The sequence below is a fragment of the Camelus bactrianus genome, chromosome 9 (assembly GCF_048773025.1).
Source record: "Camelus bactrianus isolate YW-2024 breed Bactrian camel chromosome 9, ASM4877302v1, whole genome shotgun sequence".
In the NCBI taxonomy this organism is placed as follows: domain Eukaryota; kingdom Metazoa; phylum Chordata; class Mammalia; order Artiodactyla; family Camelidae; genus Camelus; species Camelus bactrianus.
The window spans coordinates 38,708,106-38,726,234 of record NC_133547.1 but is presented as its reverse complement, the minus strand read 5'-3'; the positions used below and the strand labels follow the sequence as shown (position 1 = coordinate 38,726,234).

At 43.6% G+C, this 18,129-nt stretch overlaps 1 protein-coding gene across 1 annotated transcript in view; it reads left to right on the top strand.

The window, feature by feature from the left end:
- The first annotated feature begins 6,654 nt into the window (after positions 1 to 6,654).
- VAV3 (vav guanine nucleotide exchange factor 3) overlaps positions 6,655 to 18,129 on the top strand; it is a 334,983-nt gene continuing 323,508 nt past the window's right edge. Inside the window, exon 1 of the mRNA XM_010945807.3 lies at positions 6,655 to 7,092. Coding sequence (XP_010944109.2) covers positions 6,889 to 7,092 — 204 coding nt within the window. The 5' untranslated portion in view covers positions 6,655 to 6,888. The remainder of the gene's footprint in view (positions 7,093 to 18,129) is intronic.

Below are 18,129 nucleotides of genomic sequence, written 5' to 3'. Positions count from 1 at the left end.
AGTACTCACCTCAGGTGACGAGAATCAAAACTGGAACGTTCCATAGCTAGCTGTCAGTGCTCGTGGTAAGAGCTCAGTAAGTAATGGCTGTTGCTGTCCTTGTCTGATCTCAGGTGTGAAGTAAGAATTTAACTGTGTTACCTTTTCCAGGGGGTTTCTAATTGTGTGATAATGGATCTCAATTTTTAAAGAAAATTTAAACAAAAATCAGCTGGTTCCTTAGTACTCCTATACTGTCTTCCCACAGATAAAGCCAATTGGTCCTGAAGAATTGCTTTATTTTCCCAAGAACATTGTTGGTAGCAGGAATAAATCTGGGTGAAATGTGGCAATGGTAATTGGAACTTTAGCCTTGCTGCTCTCCTCGCCTGGCATTACTATCATTGTATGGTTTGTATCCTCCTCATCTCATTTATCCATCCCTCCCTCCATCCATCCCCTATTAGGTGCTAGGCATTGGAGATGTGACATGAATCAGATACAATCCCTGTTCCCAAGGAGCTCACAGGAGGGTCACTGTAGGGGTGCAGGGAAAATGGTGGTAGTGGTGGTGTATGACACTTAAAAGAAATAATTATTTTACAAGTAACTTAGTATAATGATTGCAAAACGCATAGAATTTTGTGGAAACAGGAGCACCAAGGACTTCCCACAAAAGTTTCCTTACTTTGGATTTTAATATTCGCCGTCACAGTATGAAGAGCTCTCTGACAATTTGCTTATACCAACATGCAAATGAAATTTAAATGTTTCATAAATTAGTTGAAGGCCCTTAGTTGCTCCCAGGAATACATATCTATTTAGCTTTTCCCTGTAACTTCGAGCTTCTCAGTCATCTTTAAAACATAATGCGTACATGAGTCACAGCTGATGTTTGATGTTTGCTAATGGACTAATGTCTAACCAGAGCTTCAGGGGGTGCAGCATATTTAATGTGAACCAGACTCTGGGAAGCCCTTGTGAGGTGCAATTAACTTGGTGAATTAAATCTTTGGAGTTTCATTGTGTGTGTGTGTGTGTGTGTGTGTATGAATCCCCCACAGAGAAAGGGGTAACAATTGTATTTTCATTTATTTGCACATTAGCTCATTAGTCTATCCCTTGTAACACAAAGATTTAGAGTCCAGTTTTTATGCTTCTTTTTAAGCAGCTTCTTTGGAAGCTATCTGTGTCATAAATTATCTCGAGTAAATTTCTTTTGTTAGATGCTAAGTGACATTTTGAGTAAGGGCCATTATTGTCATTGTTGCTGTTCTTATTATCAGGACTTAAACATGTCAGGAGAGAAAAAAAAAAATCCCGAGAGCCCAGCAAGGTCCTGCTCAGCTGTACCTAAAATTCTTTAAATTAAAATGATTTGGGAGCATTTATTAAACGAATGATGGTTATAGAAATCCCACTCTATTCTCATCCTGTCTTCATGGTGGCTTTCTGGTGTTTATTTTAAAAATAGTATCAAATTACTAGAAACTTAAAGCCTGCATCCCTAATATTTATGCGAAACCAAACATTTGATTGTAGTTGAAGAAAATTAACCTAAGACAGGGAGGATGGATTTCTGTTTGCAGTATACAGTATTTACATTTTTGCACTTAAAATTCTTTCCTAAACTGATTTATCTTCAATACGCTTCAAAATGATGTACTTCTTTTGTGTCATAAAATAGGAAAGAAATAAGGGATAATAAATTTGGGCTTCTGAATATTTGGTGGCAGATAGATCTTAGTGCTTTTCTGAAGTTAGGAGTTGAAAGGATAAGAAGAAAAAATGATAAGGATTGGGGGGCAACACCTTGTAGCAAGCAGTGAGTTTACTTACACGACTCTCACCTGCTTTACTTCAGTCGTCTGAGACAGTAGCACTGATGCATAACCTAGTGAATTCTCTAATTCTTACTTTTCTGATGATGGTGTAATTTTGAGCATGGAAAAGCCCTACCGTGTGCTATCCATCATTTATTATTGTGTCTTTCCTGCAGCTCAAGGTACTAGAGTGTAGGGCTGAGACAGAGATCCAAACTGCAGAGCCACGCAATAGAGAAGCAGAGGGCGTGGATGCTGGAGGGCGCAGAAAGGTTAATGAGATACATAGGAAGGAGCAGACCTTCCCTTCCTATGGCCCTGATACCTGGTGAAACCAACACCGGTGTGATTGCTTCCTGATCTTTTCCAACTACCAGGAAGAGAGAGCTGAGAGAGAAAAAAAGAGGCAACATAGCTCATTCGTTTATTCATTTATTCACTTACTCAACTAATGTTTATTGAGTGCTTGTGCACCAAGCACTGAGATTGATTCTGGGAATCTGAAGATGAGTAAGTTATCACTCCTGCCTTCAAGGTGTTTGGGTCTAGCGGGGAGAAAAACATTTCAGACGGTAATTAAACTTACTAAGGTAATTAGAACATTGAGGAGCAGCTTTGAGCAGAAACAGCATAGCTGTGGAGCCAATAAGATGCAGGCTCTTACTGAGCTTTGTAACCAGGAGCAAGGTATTAGATTAATGCCTTTGATCTTGGTTGTTTATCTTTGGTGAGGGGTGGATGGGGGAGGGGAGTCCTCTAACTCACAGATAATGTATGTAAAGTGGCCAACAGAGGGCATGGCATTCAGTAAATGGTAGAGCGTGGATGTGCCTCAGTCAGGTGCTCCTCCAGGCCTACAGGGCTGTGGGGCCACGTCACCTGTGCAAAGATGGCCTTCACTGGAACGTTGGGGCCCAGGGCTGACATGCCACAGACAGAGTCCCTCATCACTCAGCTCATCATTCTTGTCAGTTAGTAAGGATTTAAAGGGAAGGACTGCAGCTGACAGCTCAAAAAGCCCATTGCCGTATTTGTTCTCATCCCGATTTCTGACACTAAGGTCTTCCACATGACTTACTTTTTCCACTGGGCTCCCTGTTACTTGAATGCCCTGCGCTTCCACCAGCTTCCTTCTCTTCTAGGCCTTCCATGTGTTTTCCTCTTGCCCTGCTCTTGGCTTAACTGTATTTGAAAGGTAATTTTTTGTTTTAATCAAAGTGTAGTCAGTTTACAATGTTGTGTTAATTTCTGGTGTACTGTGCAGTCATACATATATATACATATTCTTTTTCATTATAGGTTAATGCAAGATTTGAATATAGTTCCCTGTGCTATACTGTATGAACTTGTTATGTATCTATTTTATTTATAGTAATGTGTGTATCTGCTAATCCCAAACTCCTAATTTATACCCCCTGGTAACCATAAGTTTATTTTCAATGTCTGTGAGTCTGTTTCTGTTTTGTAAATAAGTTAATTTGTATTATATTTTAGATTCCACATATAAGTGATATTATGTGATATTTGTCTTTGTTTGATTTACTTCACTTAGTAGGATAATCTCTAGGTCCATCCATGTTGCTGCAAATGACATTATTTCATTCTTTTTGATGGCTGAGTAGTATTCTATTATATATACACCACATCTTCTTTATCCGGTCATCTTTAGATGGGCATTTAGATTGTTTCCATGTCCTGGCTATTGTATATAGTGCTGCTATGAACATTAGGGTGCATGTATCTTCTCAAATTATAGTTTTCTCCAGATATATGCCCAGAACTCAGATTATTGGAATGTATGGTAAGTCTATTTTTAGTTTTTTTAAGGACTCTCCATACTGTCTTCCATAATGGCTGCACCAAGCTACATTCCCACTGACAGTGTAGGAGGGTTCCCTTTTCTCCAAACCTTTTCCAGCATTTATTGTTTGTGGCCATTTTAATGATGGCCCTTCTGCCCAGGTGAGGTGATACCTCATTATAGTTTTGATTTGCATTCCTTTGATAATGAGTGATTTTGAGCATTTTTTTCATGTGCCTATTGGACATTTGTATGTTTTCACTGGATAAATGTTTGTTTAGGTTTTCTGCCCATTTTTTGATTGGGTTGTTTGCTTTTTATTTTTTATTTTTGGTGGGGGGAGGTAATTAGGTTTATTTATTTAATGGAGGTACTAGGGATTGAACCCATGACCTCCTGCATGCTAAGCATTTGCTCTACCACTGAGCTATACCCTCCCCCACTGCACTGTTTTTTTTTTTGTTATTGAGTTGTATGAGCTGTTTGTATATTATGGAGATTAAGCCCTGGTCAGTCCCATCATTTGCAAATACTTTTTCCCATTCCACAGGTTGTCTTTTCATTTTGTTTGTAGTTTCCTTTGCTGTGCACAAGCTTATAAGTTTAATTAGGTCCCACTGATTATTTTTGCTTTTATTTCTATTATCTTGCCAGAGTGCCCTAGGAGAACATTGTTAAGATTTACATCAGAGAATGTTTTGCCTGTTTTCTTCCAGGAGGTTTATAGTGTCTTGTCTTATGTTTAAGTCTTAAAGCCATTTTGAGTTTATTTTTGTGTATGGTGGAAGGGAGTGTTCTAACTTCATTGATTTACATGCAGCTGTCCAGTTTTCCCAACAGAGAGGTAATATGTTTTGAAGTCATATTTTTTATATATGTAACATGTCATGTATGCACTATATATGAATTGCAAAAGGTTAAATCGAATTTATTTGGTCATTGTTGCCTTTTTGTAAACTAAAAGCTACTGTTAATGTTTATTGAGCTCTCACTACCTGTTAGGCACCACACACTTTATGCATTATATAGGGCTTCTCAGACTTTAATGTAAATATATGTCCCCTGGGGATCTTGTAAAAATGTAAGTTCTGATTCAGTTGGTCTAGGGGGAGGGCCCAAGAGTCTACATTTGTAACAAGCTCCTGAGTGATGCTCTTGGTCCATAGACTACATTTTGAAATAGAAGGGATTGTATCATTTGATCCCGATGACAACACTTTGAGGTGAGGATTATTTTTCCTATTCAACAAATGTGGAAACTGAAGGTTAGAAGAATTAGACCATTCTCCCAGGTTTATGTTGCTAGAAATTAGCAGTGGTCAAACCCTAAACTCAGTTCTGCCTCCTGATATAGTATGCATTATCTATATACTTTTTCATAAGTCTTCTACCACACACAAGGGTGATTTGATGCTATCATTAACAAAATTTATATTTTTGTTAACTATTTCTTCCTTTTCCTAATTAAATTTCTCTTTATCCTTGTATTACACAGTGATTCAGATGCTGGATTTTATTTCTAAAGATGACATATAAAACTTAATATGATTTATTTGCCGAAATTAAAGGTTAGGAAACATTGTGCCATTGATGCAATCTGGTTCGAACACGAGAGGAAGTTGCTGGGGAAGGATGTGTGTGAGGAAAGGAAATCCTCAGACTGATTTATTGTTTAACGCTCAGTGTACACATTGTGATATACTTGCCACAGACTAGTGGAAAAGGCTGCAGTCCCTGTCCTTAACAGATCAGATACACTTTTAAAAATCACATTTTGGCCTGCTTATAAAATTAATATGGTTCATAGTATAAAATTTGAGCTACAGGAATGTAATAGTAAAATAAAAATTTATCTAAAATCCCGTCAACTGACTTTGTATTTTACTTTTATTTTCAAAATATAAAAGAAGACATCTAGAAACGGTGACCCAGGACATTTCACAGAAGAGCAAGAGTTTAATATGGTAATATCTTGCCATAAATAATTTAAACACTATTTTTGGTTTTGAGGGGCAGTGGGAGTAAAAGGGGCAGAGTAAGCAGTCCCCATAAGATTTAAGAAAAGCGAATATGCTGCTCAGCCAGCACTGCAGTTCTGAGATCAAGTTCCAACTTTCACAGAGGGTCCCAAAGCTGAGCCCAACCCGTGCAACTGAGGACTAACGTTAATTGCTCTCTAACCCAGGCCCGCGTCGCCAGCGCATGCGCAATGTGGCCGCCGGGACTCCGTGGGCGTTTCACAGGCCTATTTGTCTCCCGCAGGTTTTTGTGCGGTCAGCAAATGGGCCAGACTGCGACGCCGACCAGTTCTGAGCGTGAGAGGGGAGAGGGAGACCATCTCTAAATGAAAAACAGCTCGCGTCGAAATAAGCTCGGGGTGGGAGGCGAGTTTCTGCAGGCGTCTCCACACACACACACTTTTAAGGTGCTAAAACATCTTGAGGACCAACTAACTTGGAGGAACAGGAATTACCTGTAGGAAGAGAATGTAGGGGATGGAAGGGGTGAGGGGGTAATGATCTCGAAAACTTTCAGCTGCTGTGTTCTCAAGATGCTCTGTGCCTCCCCTCCCCCTTTCTCTGGGAAGTTCGGATGCTTCAATTAATCCTTCGTTCCTCCGAGACCCTTTAAAAATTGCACTCGCCGTTTAGGGGGGTCCTAATAGGAACCCCCACTGAGTTACGTTGTTCAGCCACTCTGTCCCCAAACCGGGAAGGCGTCCCGAGAGAAGATTTCCGGATGCCTGGGGTTGTGTGAGCTCCGCCAACCTGAGGGCTCGTGGTGGGCGGGGGCGCTGGGATCCCACCGCGTCTCTCCCCTCCCCTCCCCTCCCCTCCCCTCCCCGCCCAGGCCGCCGACCCCGGGCTAGGGCGGTGCGCGCTCTCCCACCCGCGCCTCTGGGGACTCGCAGACGGCAGCGGGACGGGCCGGCGCGCTGGGCATGCTCAGTCGCCCGGCGCCGGGCTCGCGAGTCGGAAGCCTGTGCGCGGCCGCCGCCGCCGCTGCCGCCGCCGAGCCGGCCGGGGCGCACAGAGAGCGCGCGGGACTCGCTGCAGCGGCGGCCGGGCGGCCGCGGACCCGGGCTGGGACCGGAGCCGAGCCCCGCGCGGGGCTCCCGATACTCCCGCCGCGGCGCCCGCTCCCTCGCGCCGTCGCACCCTCGCAGGGAAGGGGCCGGCCCCGGCGGGCGTCGGTGGGGCGGAGGAACCGCGGCGGCGGCGGCGGCGGCGGCGGCCGCATCCTCGCCGCCTGCCCCGGCCCGGCAGCGTCCCGGAGCCGTCGGGCATGGAGCCCTGGAAGCAGTGCGCGCAGTGGCTCATTCACTGCAAGGTGTTGCCCGCCAACCACCGGGTGACCTGGGACTCGGCGCAGGTGTTCGACCTGGCTCAGACCCTCCGCGATGGAGTCCTGCTCTGCCAGCTGCTCAACAACCTCCGTGCACACTCCATCAACCTGAAGGAGATCAACCTGAGGCCGCAGATGTCCCAGGTAAGGAGGCCAGCGCGGGCTCCTCCGCCTCCAGCCGGCGTCTCCCATAAATCAGCCGGCTAATTTCTTTGTGTAAATGCAAACATCTAGGTGCGCTCAGCTTGCCCTGCCTCGCAGCCTTCTGCTTTGGGGGTAACTTTGGCTTCTTGTACCTTGGCTTGAGATGGTTTTAGCTCTTTAGCATCCTAGAGCCCTGCGTCCTGAGATGGTGTGAGGATTTCTTACAGGCTTTCTGTGAGGCGGGAAAAAACAAGCTGTCTTACGGTGTCCTTAATCTACTTGGGTGTGTGTAGGGGTCGTGGTAGGGGAGGCAACAAAAGGAATTTGATCCAGCTTTTATAACAACGGTGGAGAGGAATGAAAGGAGCTGATGGGCGTAATTTTGCCTTTAGTCGGTTCTTTTGCTTTGCGTTTCATCCCCATATTTTCTTGAAAGAGGAACCATGACATAAATGAGGACTCTAGGAAGTGGAGGCCGTTCCGGTACCGTTATCTGTACAGGAATGACACTGGTCAAAGGCAGGAAAAGGGAGCACACCACGGCGGCTGCCCCTGAAAGCCCCCTGAGTTCGTGGCCAGCTGGCACGCTACAGGGTTGTGTTTACAGCTCGTCTTAAGCCATGTGAGAAGGAGACAGGCCAACCTCTCTCAGCAGCGACAGGAAACGAAGTTTCGTTCCAGATTCCGCTTTCCTTCATTCAGCGCTTGCTCAGGTGCTGTGGTGCACGCTTGGGTCCTGTGGCAGGAGCCTGTCCTGGAGGTGTCTCTTTGAGGGCTGAAAAACAATGCAATTCTGGAAGGCTGTGTGCACCCTAGAGTAAACTCAAAAGTCACAACTCAGTGGAACGGTAGTTTCTTGGTCTCGTCAGAAAGTTTTCATGCGGAAAGCTGTTAAAACACATTTCAGCACATCTGTTTTCTCTTTCAAAATGTAAAAAACCACTTTTAGCTTAAAAGGGAGACGAGACAGTCCCCTCCACGACACACTGCGGCACTCCTCCTGAATGATAACAGAGCCTCAGCTACTTAGTGACCAGAACAGTGCCTTTTACAGCGGAACCAACTTTATATAATGTCATAATTATGTATTTAAGGTTGGAGACGCCCATTCCTCTCTTCTTCTTGATGTCAGTGTTTCATCAGGGCTCCTCTGCACCTCAAATTCTACATCCCTTGCCTCTCTGCCTTCAACCTGGTGGTTTCCAGTCCCCAAGAAGGAACAGGCTTGTAAGTGGTGAAAACCATATGGTTTTCATACTCTCCCGTAATCCTGGGTGGTGATTGCGAACTCTGTACCCAGTAAGAGTTGTCCCAATTCAGGATATCCTGTTGAAGGGTTTAGCAGACATTTCCTAATAGGTGGGAGCTGCTGCTCTGAACAGAGTGTTCTAGGGAGCTGAAGTTGGTTATCCAATCTGATTCCCATTTTCCACCTGGCTTACAGCCTCAGGAGGCTGCATGGGTTAGGATGCCTTTGCCCACCAGCGGGGAATACCTTAACTGTGCACATTTCCTGAGACTTCACTTGCTTGGAACACTGGGTGGTGGTCAGCGTAGGGGAGGTGGTGCATTAAGTTGTTCTCAATAATCAAGTATTCTGGACAGCTGAGATCTTCCTCTTTCAACTTTCTAACCTTTACTTGAATGTTAACAATGGATGAAGGTCTTTTCAAATGTGTTTTTGCTCTTTCTTCTCCTTGTAGAATGTATCTAATATCTAATGTAACTTAATCTTTTTTATGGCTGAGGATCGTCAGTGAAAACTGAGCATGTATGCTGCTCTAAGAACTCTGTTGCCTGTTGAGGGTACTACGCTGAACACCCCAGGATCCCTGCCCTAAAGGAATCATTACACCTTACTACACTCTTCTATCAGATAAGCCACCAGGTTATAATGAGCTAAACAGCTGAATGACCTTAGGTGGTTGTGCTTTTGGGTTCTAACTCAGAGTTTTCTTGTTTCAAATTCAGTGCATTTTTCCCAGTAATGTCCTGTGAGAGAGTAATGTCCCCAACTTCTCCCAAAAGTGAACCCTGGAAGGCTAGTGTCTGTATATGGTGGTGTCTTTTTGCTCCCTTGTTGATTCTTGGCCACACTGCAGAGAGAAGGTTGCTGAATAGCTGAGTGCTAGACAGGTGAGTTTGTATGATACAGGTTGTCCTTAAATGCTTAAATGAGGCTTAGTAAATGGTTTCATTAAATAGCCCAGTGACATATTTCACATGCCTACAGTGCCCAGCAGGTACCGTGCACTTAACAGATATTCACTATTAGCAAAATTACTTAAAACATTTTTTTCCCCTACTATTGTCACATTGAGTAACAGGTTACAATCAAAATTTTAAAACAGTTGCAAGGCTACAAATTCCTTTGGGCTGACATCTGTGTCTTCCTCTAACTACTCATATCTTTCCTGGTGAAGGTTCTGGCTGCTTCTGGTTCTGCTTCCCCTGCGCCAGCAGCTCAGTTCATACTGTGTGGTGAATAACCGAGTAACTCACCTTGCAATGTGCCAGCTGACTTTACCTTCTGAATTTAGACCTGTCATTATGAGGACGTGTGGCTTTTGCCTTGTCTAAGAGTCATTCTGCCCACCTGACTTAGGTTCTGTTGATGAGACTAATTTGAAATAAACTATTTCCTTATAGCACCTGACCTTCTAAGCCAGGAAGTAACTGGAGGCTCTCATGTCAGAGTTTTGTGGTATTTGAGACTATTATAAACAGATGCTGACCAAAGAAATTTTAGTATATTGATATCTTGCTTTGTTGCTTGTTTTCAATTTTGCAGAAAGAGGCTATAAAGTGAGTAGCCTCTTTTGATAAGACTTTATCTCCAATGAGTGTGATTTCTTCCCATTCTCTTTGTTAGCCTTCTGCCTTGTTTGTGTTAAAACGTAGTAACCCTGCAAATAATTAAACAATTATAGGTTTGAATCTTGGAGTCTTAATTGTCCTTCTAAATAAAATTATAAATGGGATCCCAGTTCTCTTACTTAGTAAGTGTTCTTTTTGGCTGTGGATGTGAGCCTTTTTTGGGTCTTGCTCTGTTGGTAAGAGGACAATCTTCTTCAGTTCAAAATAAGTCCTTTTTTTTTTTAAACTTTGATTTAGGTTTGTTTTTTATTAAAGTGATAATCAGTCACATTTACTTACACATTTAACATGTTCCTTTTATAAAGAATAAAAATTAAATAAAATCCAGGTGATCCATGGGAATCCACACTATCCCTGAAATCTGGTCTCTGCATGCACTTAGGAGGTATTTTAGTTCTGCATCCAGAACAGTGTTCTTTCTAGCTAGGATACCAGGCACATAAGTGATTCCTGAAGAGAAGTGCCACTGGGGGTGCCTTGTGGAAGACTGTGGCTTGTGGGCTTGATGTGTCTTTTGGTGGTTAAGAAGGTATCATAGGTAAATGCCGATAACCAACCATACCTCTGTCATCAATGAAATTACTATTTTGTAATTTAAAATTTTGCTTTATATTGTGTCTTAGGATGGGAATAATACATTTGGTGATGAATTTATTGACCACTATGTACAGTGCAGGTAAACTTTGAATTTTCTTATTACCCAGGTTTTATGTATTCCTTCAATAAATATTTGTTCCTACTATGTGCCAAGCACTGTTTGAGACTCTGGCTTAGGGCAGTAAATAAACTCTAGAAAGTCCCTACCCTAAAAGGACTTAATATTTTAGTTGAGGGTGGAGGACAGTAATAAATACACAGTTATACCATGTGATGGGCTCTGAACCTTGGTAAAGGACTAGAGTGAAGTGCAGTTTGATTTTATAGAAGGTACTCACGAAAGGCTTCTCTGAGGAGGTAACATTGAGCAGGGAATGTGGATGTTTGAAAGAAGAATATTCCTGGCAGAGGGGACATCAGGTGCAAAGGTCCGGAGGTAGTTAAATGGCGGGTAAACTGAAGGAACAGCAGGCAGGCCAGCGCGCTGGAGGAGAGTGAGTGTGGGAAAGAGCAGTAGGGATGAGGTCAGAGGGAGAATGGGAGCCAGAGGTTTAGGATTTGTGGGCCACTGTAGGGACTTTGACTTTCACCCTGAGTGAAGTAGGAATCCAGTGACCTGATTTACTTTCCAACAGGGTTACTCTGGCCGTGTGTTAAGAACAGAGCAGCGAGGATGGAAGTGGTCAGGCCAGTGCAGTTATTCAGGCAGGTGATGGTGGCGGCTCTGGCAGGAGTGATAGCAGGGTGGGCGGTGAGAAAGAATCCAGCTCTGGGTGTGTTTTGAAGGTAGAGCCAGAAGGGGTTTGCTGATGGAATCAGATTACGGGTAAGAAAAGAAGAGGGGAGCTAAGAATGACTCCAGGAGTTTTGGCCTGAGGAACTGGAATGATGGAGTTGCCATTTGCTGAGATGGAGAAGGCTGGAGGAAGAAGAGCTTTGGGGAGGGCGGAGGTGGTGGGGAGAGGGGGGCTGCTGGGGGAAGGGCAAGGGGGAAGGGAGAGGGCAGGGGCCATCTGGGGCAAGTGCTGCCTGAAATGCCCAGCGGACATCTAGGTGCTGAGCAGGCAGCTGGAGGAGTTGGAGATGTCGCTGTGAAGTTCAGTCTTCAGGGTATATAGGTGGTATTTAAAATCACAGCACTGGATGATATCACATTGGGAGTAGTATAGAGGCGTGAGCCGTGGGGCCTGGCCCTGTGTCAAGGCTAGAGAGACGAGAACCTGTACATGAGTTGGGAGGGCACGGCCCCCGGGGTAGGAGGGAAGCCCGCAATGCAGTTCTAGCAAACCAGGTGAATAAAGTGTTTCTAGGAGGAGTGATCAGACATGTCATTGCTACTGTTCATGTGAAAGACATATTGAAGATAGAATATTGTATTAAACAATGTAAAGTTCTTTGGTGACCTTGACAAAGACCGATTTGGTGTGTGATGGGCAAACACTCTACTGAAGAAGAAGGGTGAATAGGAGAGGATCTGGACCACGAGTACAGACGTGTGTTTGGGGTCATTTGGCTGTAGAGAGAGCAGATAAATGGGATAGTGGCTAGTAGGGGGAAAGAGATCGAGGGTTCTTTTCCTATCATATAGAATTTTTACTTGATACCTATGATAGGACCTTTTTTAGATTTAGATAGATTTTTACCATATGGCACACTTGTATATATGTGTACATCTGGAAAAAATACATGTATATAAGAACGTATAAGTGAACTATCTTTAATGTTTTCCTAAAACTTCTTTTCATTCCAGTTGCTACTCCACTAAATACCATTTCAAGTCAGCCATTGATTTCCACTTTTTTTTTTCACATGATATTTTCCGCTGAGCACCAAGTGTTGGTGATACAGCATTTGCAAAAGAGTACACCAGTTTTGTCCCCAGGATTTCCTTCCAAGCTACTAACATGCGGTTGGGTTTTTATTACTGTTACTACTTAAGGAAAACTTTATTTCTGCTATACATAATTGTAAATTGTTTAAAAACTAAGATTATATTAGTCTTAACATTAAGGTATGCTTTCCAAATGCACGTCTGCATTCCTTCCTCACTGCCCCTGCCCCCCAACCCCTGCAAGGCAGTGCTGTGTGAGGATTTTTGGGTTATACTGAAGAGATTAAAAAAAAAAAAAAGCCATCATTTTCCTAAAAAGAATGGTGTGCCAGTGACATTTTTAGCCAGTCAGCTCAGAATAATGTCATTATTTAGTCTTTCTTCTCAGAAGTCAGCAACCTCTTTGCCATTTGTTGGATTATTCTCTTGGCCAGCATAAATTTAAACTTGACACCAATCAAGATCTTTTCATGTGAAGTAGCTCAGGCATCTTAAGCACTTGTTCTGTCTGCATACTTGATGGCTTAACCTGGGCTCTCTAGGAACCGGAGCCTGGGCTAAAGGACTGAATTGCTGGAACTTTTATTGGTGAGGTACAGTCCCATGGCTGTGAGGGTGACGAAAATGAGAAAGTGCCTTTTTTTTTTTTTAAGATGAGGAAAATTATATCATGTTTGTAATGCAAATAGGGTTGATCCAATATAGATCACCACTGATTTCCTAATTTTCAAATACAGCAGGCCCTTTTAAATTATTTTTCTTAAACTCTCAGTGGCAGTTCATATTAGTGACTTTTCCTTTCCTCCTGAAACTTAACTCTCACCACACTACACTCTCCTGGTTCTCTTGGACCTTTTATTTTCCTTCTCAGCTTCCTTTGCTGGCTTCTCGTTTTCTAAACATTCCTTAAGAATTTTAGGGTTTTCTTCTTTGTTGCCTTTTTTCGTATCCTCGTCCCTGTATGATCTCATGACATTGTGGAGTTGCCTTTTCTCATCCCCTAATGGACCCCACGTTCATGTTGACAGCCTGTATCTGCATGTTTTATGCCCCCACCTCTGTGGTGACAGTCACTTCTTGGATGGAGGGATGAGGACCACGTGATCAGAATTCATGGTAGAAAGTCCCCCACTGCAAAGGGAAGGATGAACTGGACGGGGAAGAGCTGGGCACGAGAGAGACTCCTGCTCAAGTCTGGTTGGAAGGGGATGAGGCCAGTGAGTGTGAGGCCAGACAGGGGGTGGGAGTGGAGGGATAGAGAGGAACGGAAAAGATCAGAGATGGTGAAGAGTTGTAATGAGCAAGACGTTGGGACCTCTTAGATGCAGGCAGAGTGGAGAGTGTCTAGGACGATCCCCAGTTTCAGGCCTGGCTGACGAGGAGGCGCAGATTTCAGAGGGAGAGGGAGCACACTCACTTTTGGATGTTGAGTTTGCAGTTATTACCAGTTACCTTCCGGATTCTGTTTCCAGCATCCTACTCTCTTACTAACCCTTCCTTTCTGGATTATTCTACTCATACCGAAAATTCAGCAATCTTTTGAACTCCTGGTCCCACCACCTCTTCACTGCCTTCTTGCCTTCACTTTCTTCCTACTCAGCTTAATTACCATAGTCAGTAAACTTACTTCCTTAGCTTCTCTTGCTTGGTGATACTCATTCGGATAAAATACAACCCTGGTTAAATCCAGCTCTCTACTTATTCCCTGCCTGCAACTCAGCTGTTGAACCTGGTGAAGGAAAGTCTATATCCCCTGCCTGTTCTCGCTTTCATTTCACGATCCCTACTCTCAGGTGAGCACCTGGGCTACCCAGCCATATGATGACCTTTCTCTAGACCAGAGCTTCTTAAACGATGATCTGAGGACTTCTGGTAGTTCCTAAAATGCTTTCAGGGGTTCCCTAAGGTCAAGCACTCTTTTTATAATAATATTAAGACATTATCTGCCTTTTCTCACAAGTGTATGGCTGAGTTTCCCAAAAGCTACATGATGCTGCTTGTGTCATCGCTGTGATTATGTGCTCGTGGATGTTTTAAAGATTTCTCAGTTTGGAATCCCAGCATGTTAAATGTTGATAGCTATAACCCCCATAAACAAAAGCTGCTGAGGAGTCTTGATAATTATTTCTTTAAGAGTATAAAGCGGTACTGAGACCAGTCAGTTCTAGAACTGCCCAAGACCATTCAGTTTCTGACTCTGCCAGATGCCCATGTGGTACCTTTTCTTCTCGAACCTCCATCACTTCCATCTCCATCCTTCCACTCAACTGGTGATCTTGCTTCCTCTTCCATTGAGAAAACAGAGACAGAGGAGAGCTTCCTCAGGCTCCCACCTTCCTGCATCTTGCCTGGAGATGGTGCTTTCTCTCCTGTTCTGTGGGTGAACCATCAGTGCTCCTAGCAAAGGCCAGTTCCTCCTTCCCTGCATCCCCGTGCTTCCCTGCATCATCCGTTCTCTCCTGGATCATTCAGTTGCACGCACACGTGTTGCTATTTCTCTCATTTGATTCAGGACATAGTTTCAAGGTTGAGCCACAAAGACTTGCTGATGAACACTGGCTGTGATGGAGAGTGACTAAGGACTCCTAAAGCTTGAGCTGAACTACTGGGGCAGGTGGTTAGTCTAACCTCTTTATAACTGTTGAATGGTTCCCTATGGACCATGGGATAAAATCCAGGCTCCTTAGTAAGCATTCAGGAGCCCATGGTCTGGTCCTGCTTCCTGTCTCAAAGCTCTTTCCAACTGTGCTCTTGACCTTTTCGTGGCTTCTCAAATGAACTATGCTATTAAATGTCTCTGTGCTATTGCATATGCCCATTTCTCTGCTTAAAATGCCCCTTTTCATTTGTCTGAATGAAGATTTGGTTCAAGAGTCACCTTTGCAGTGAGGACTGCCCAACTCCTCCCGCAGGTGTGGCTGATCACGTGATCGCGTGCTACTTTGTTTCACCCTGGATAGTGTACGTGGGTGGAGTGCATCTTTGCACTGTTTTGCAACCTTTCTCTTATCTGTCTCCTTTCCAGGCTGTGACCTGCTTGAGGCTACCATAGACTTGAATTTATATCCATCTCTGGAAATTGACATAGGGACTCATGTGTAACATGCATACATAGATAGGCATTAATTAAACTTCTTGATGGATTGAAAATGAAAACTCTTTGTTTACTACCTTGTCAGACATACTTACATAAAATTTAATAAGGTGTGCTAAGCACATTAAAACCCCAAAACATCTGTTCATTAAGTGGCATTGCTAATAATAGCAAATAACATTACTCTGCTCCTTAGCGCCTGAATGACTTTCAGGAAGTGACTGACCCTGTCTGTCCTTGAACTTCCTCGTCTCAAAAATAATCATTGAACCTACCTCCTAGAGTGGTTGTGAGGACTAAATGAACTAATTGGCCTTGTGATTGGCATGGAACAAATATTCAATAAATGTTAACTGCTTTCACTATGGTTCCCGCTGCTGCCTCTGCAGAAACAGGTGAGGCAGCGTGTTAACACCTTCCTTGCATCATCTCATCGTCACGACCCCTTGAGATGCTTGAGATGCGCTGCTGCTTCTCCCCGTGATACTCTGCAAGGCCAAGAGGAGTTAGTAGCTTGTACTAACGAGTAGTTTGTGGTGGAGGCAAGCTTAGAACCAGCACATTTGAAGTGAACTGAGTTCCCATCAGCAAGGCTGTTGGCACATCTGAATGTGAACTGTGAGGACGTTTTCTTTTTTTTCACTGTATTTTGCTCACGTGGCATTGCTGTGAAGTTGAGTGGCTGTCAATAGCACCTCCATACTAAGTTGGATATGGACTCATAATTTTGGTTTAGGGTATTGAGTGTATCAACGGGATGGTTTTATACCCATTTGTCAAACGAATCAGTGTAAAATGGCAGATAGACTTTTGACAGATATACGATGGAAAAAGGAAGTCAAAGCAGATGGAAAAACTGAGGAGAGTTAACAAGAGGAAAGGAGCAAGTGAGTGTGGCGGCTCCTTTTTGGCCTTTGAACACTGTGCCTCGTGATGCTTGGTCCGGAGCACGTGGTTTCATGCGCAGCTCTTGGGCAGGGTCAGGACTGCTTACGCTTCCCTGTGCAGCAGGAACACCATTGCTTTAAATAATTTCAAATAATTTAATTTGAATGCTTTCCAATAATTCTCTCTTTTTTTTCCTGTGTTATAACCATCCTCCTTGTAAGTTCAGACATCTATTGTTAGCTGTTGTTTGGAACATTATACCCTACTCTTTTCTTTTCCCTGTCAACACAGACCCTGCATGGTATGAAGGACAGCCACAAATTTATGTCCTGCCTTTCTGGGCTTGCGCATTTAAAGGACAGATCCATGAACAGCCAAGAAGTAGCTCCTTTTGAGTTTCATGGGAAACTGTTTTAAATTGTATTTTGTGCTGCTATCTGAATGCACTTTCAAAATCCGTGTTGCAAGAAGTGTAGTCAGCTTCTGAGCAGCTTGCTTAACAGGAAGCTGGCAGGATATGCTACTCACATGGGAGTTCTCTAAAGGGTCAATTAATATGGAATATTTAATGGGACACTTGATACTCACCTTCCATGATTTTCAAAGTGCCTGTCTTAAAATAGATCTGTAACAGCTGGTCTGAATAAACAAGCATCATGCCTCTGTGCCCGCTAATGCCAGGAGCCTTTTCCTGGGGGTGCGGGGCAGTGTGGTCAATGAAAAGACTTCAGGCCAGGAGTCAGGAGACCCAGGTTCCATTCCCAGCTCGGTCTCTGACATGTGACCTTAGCAGATACCTGCTTCTCTTTGTCTCTGCCTTCCACACTCACGGCAGTAATAGCAAATACTTATATATATGGTAATGTGCCCAAAAGCAGCTACGTTTTTTGCACGTATTTAAATCACACTTAGAAGGCATTGCGTTTCACGAAGAGAGCTTTGGGACAAGGCAGAAATATTTGAATCCCAGCTCTGGCCCTTAACGTTCCCAAGGTCATATCACAGAATTGCTGCTTTACTTGTTGAGTCTCAGTTTCCTCATAAAATAGGCCAGAAATAGTAAAGCCGACTTTGCAGGATGTGGTGAGAATTAAATAATGTATGTAAAATGCCTGGGCACAGTAGGTATTCAGCAAGATTTTGTTTCCTTCCTCCTCCCCGCCACCTCCTTGTTCCTTTAAGTCTGAGAGGCAGGAAGAACAAGATCTTATCTCTGCTCTCCAGAGGAGGAGAATGAGATGTGCACTGGCTAAAGGACTTTCCTCAAGGTCACATGGACAGGAAGTGGTAAAGACAGGACTTGAGTCCAGTTGTCCTAAACCCAAATTCAGTGACGTTTCCCATGCCTGCCACCAAGCTCAGCTGAGAAGTGGTGAATTACCTGAGCAAATGACTGGGGACAGGCTTGGAAAGAGCACAGCCTGCTCTGCACATGTAAAGTGATGTTGTATTATTTTGCACTGAAATTTACTGCATTTAAAATAGAAACATCTAAAATAATGAAACCAGTTTTCAGTTATTTTAGAGTCTGAGTGTCTAGTTTGTGGATTGTTTGCTTTTGGTAATTTTGTAGCTTTTCTGCTTTCTGTGGTTCTGTTTTCATGGGAATGTGTGCATATGAGTTGATTGATTAATCACATTATCAGTTTGTCTGTAGTAGATGCTAAGGATTCAAAGGTGAGTAGAACTCAGTCCCTGACCCTATGTTGCTTTTGGTCTGTACAGCGTGGATGTTACCTCAGACATGCCC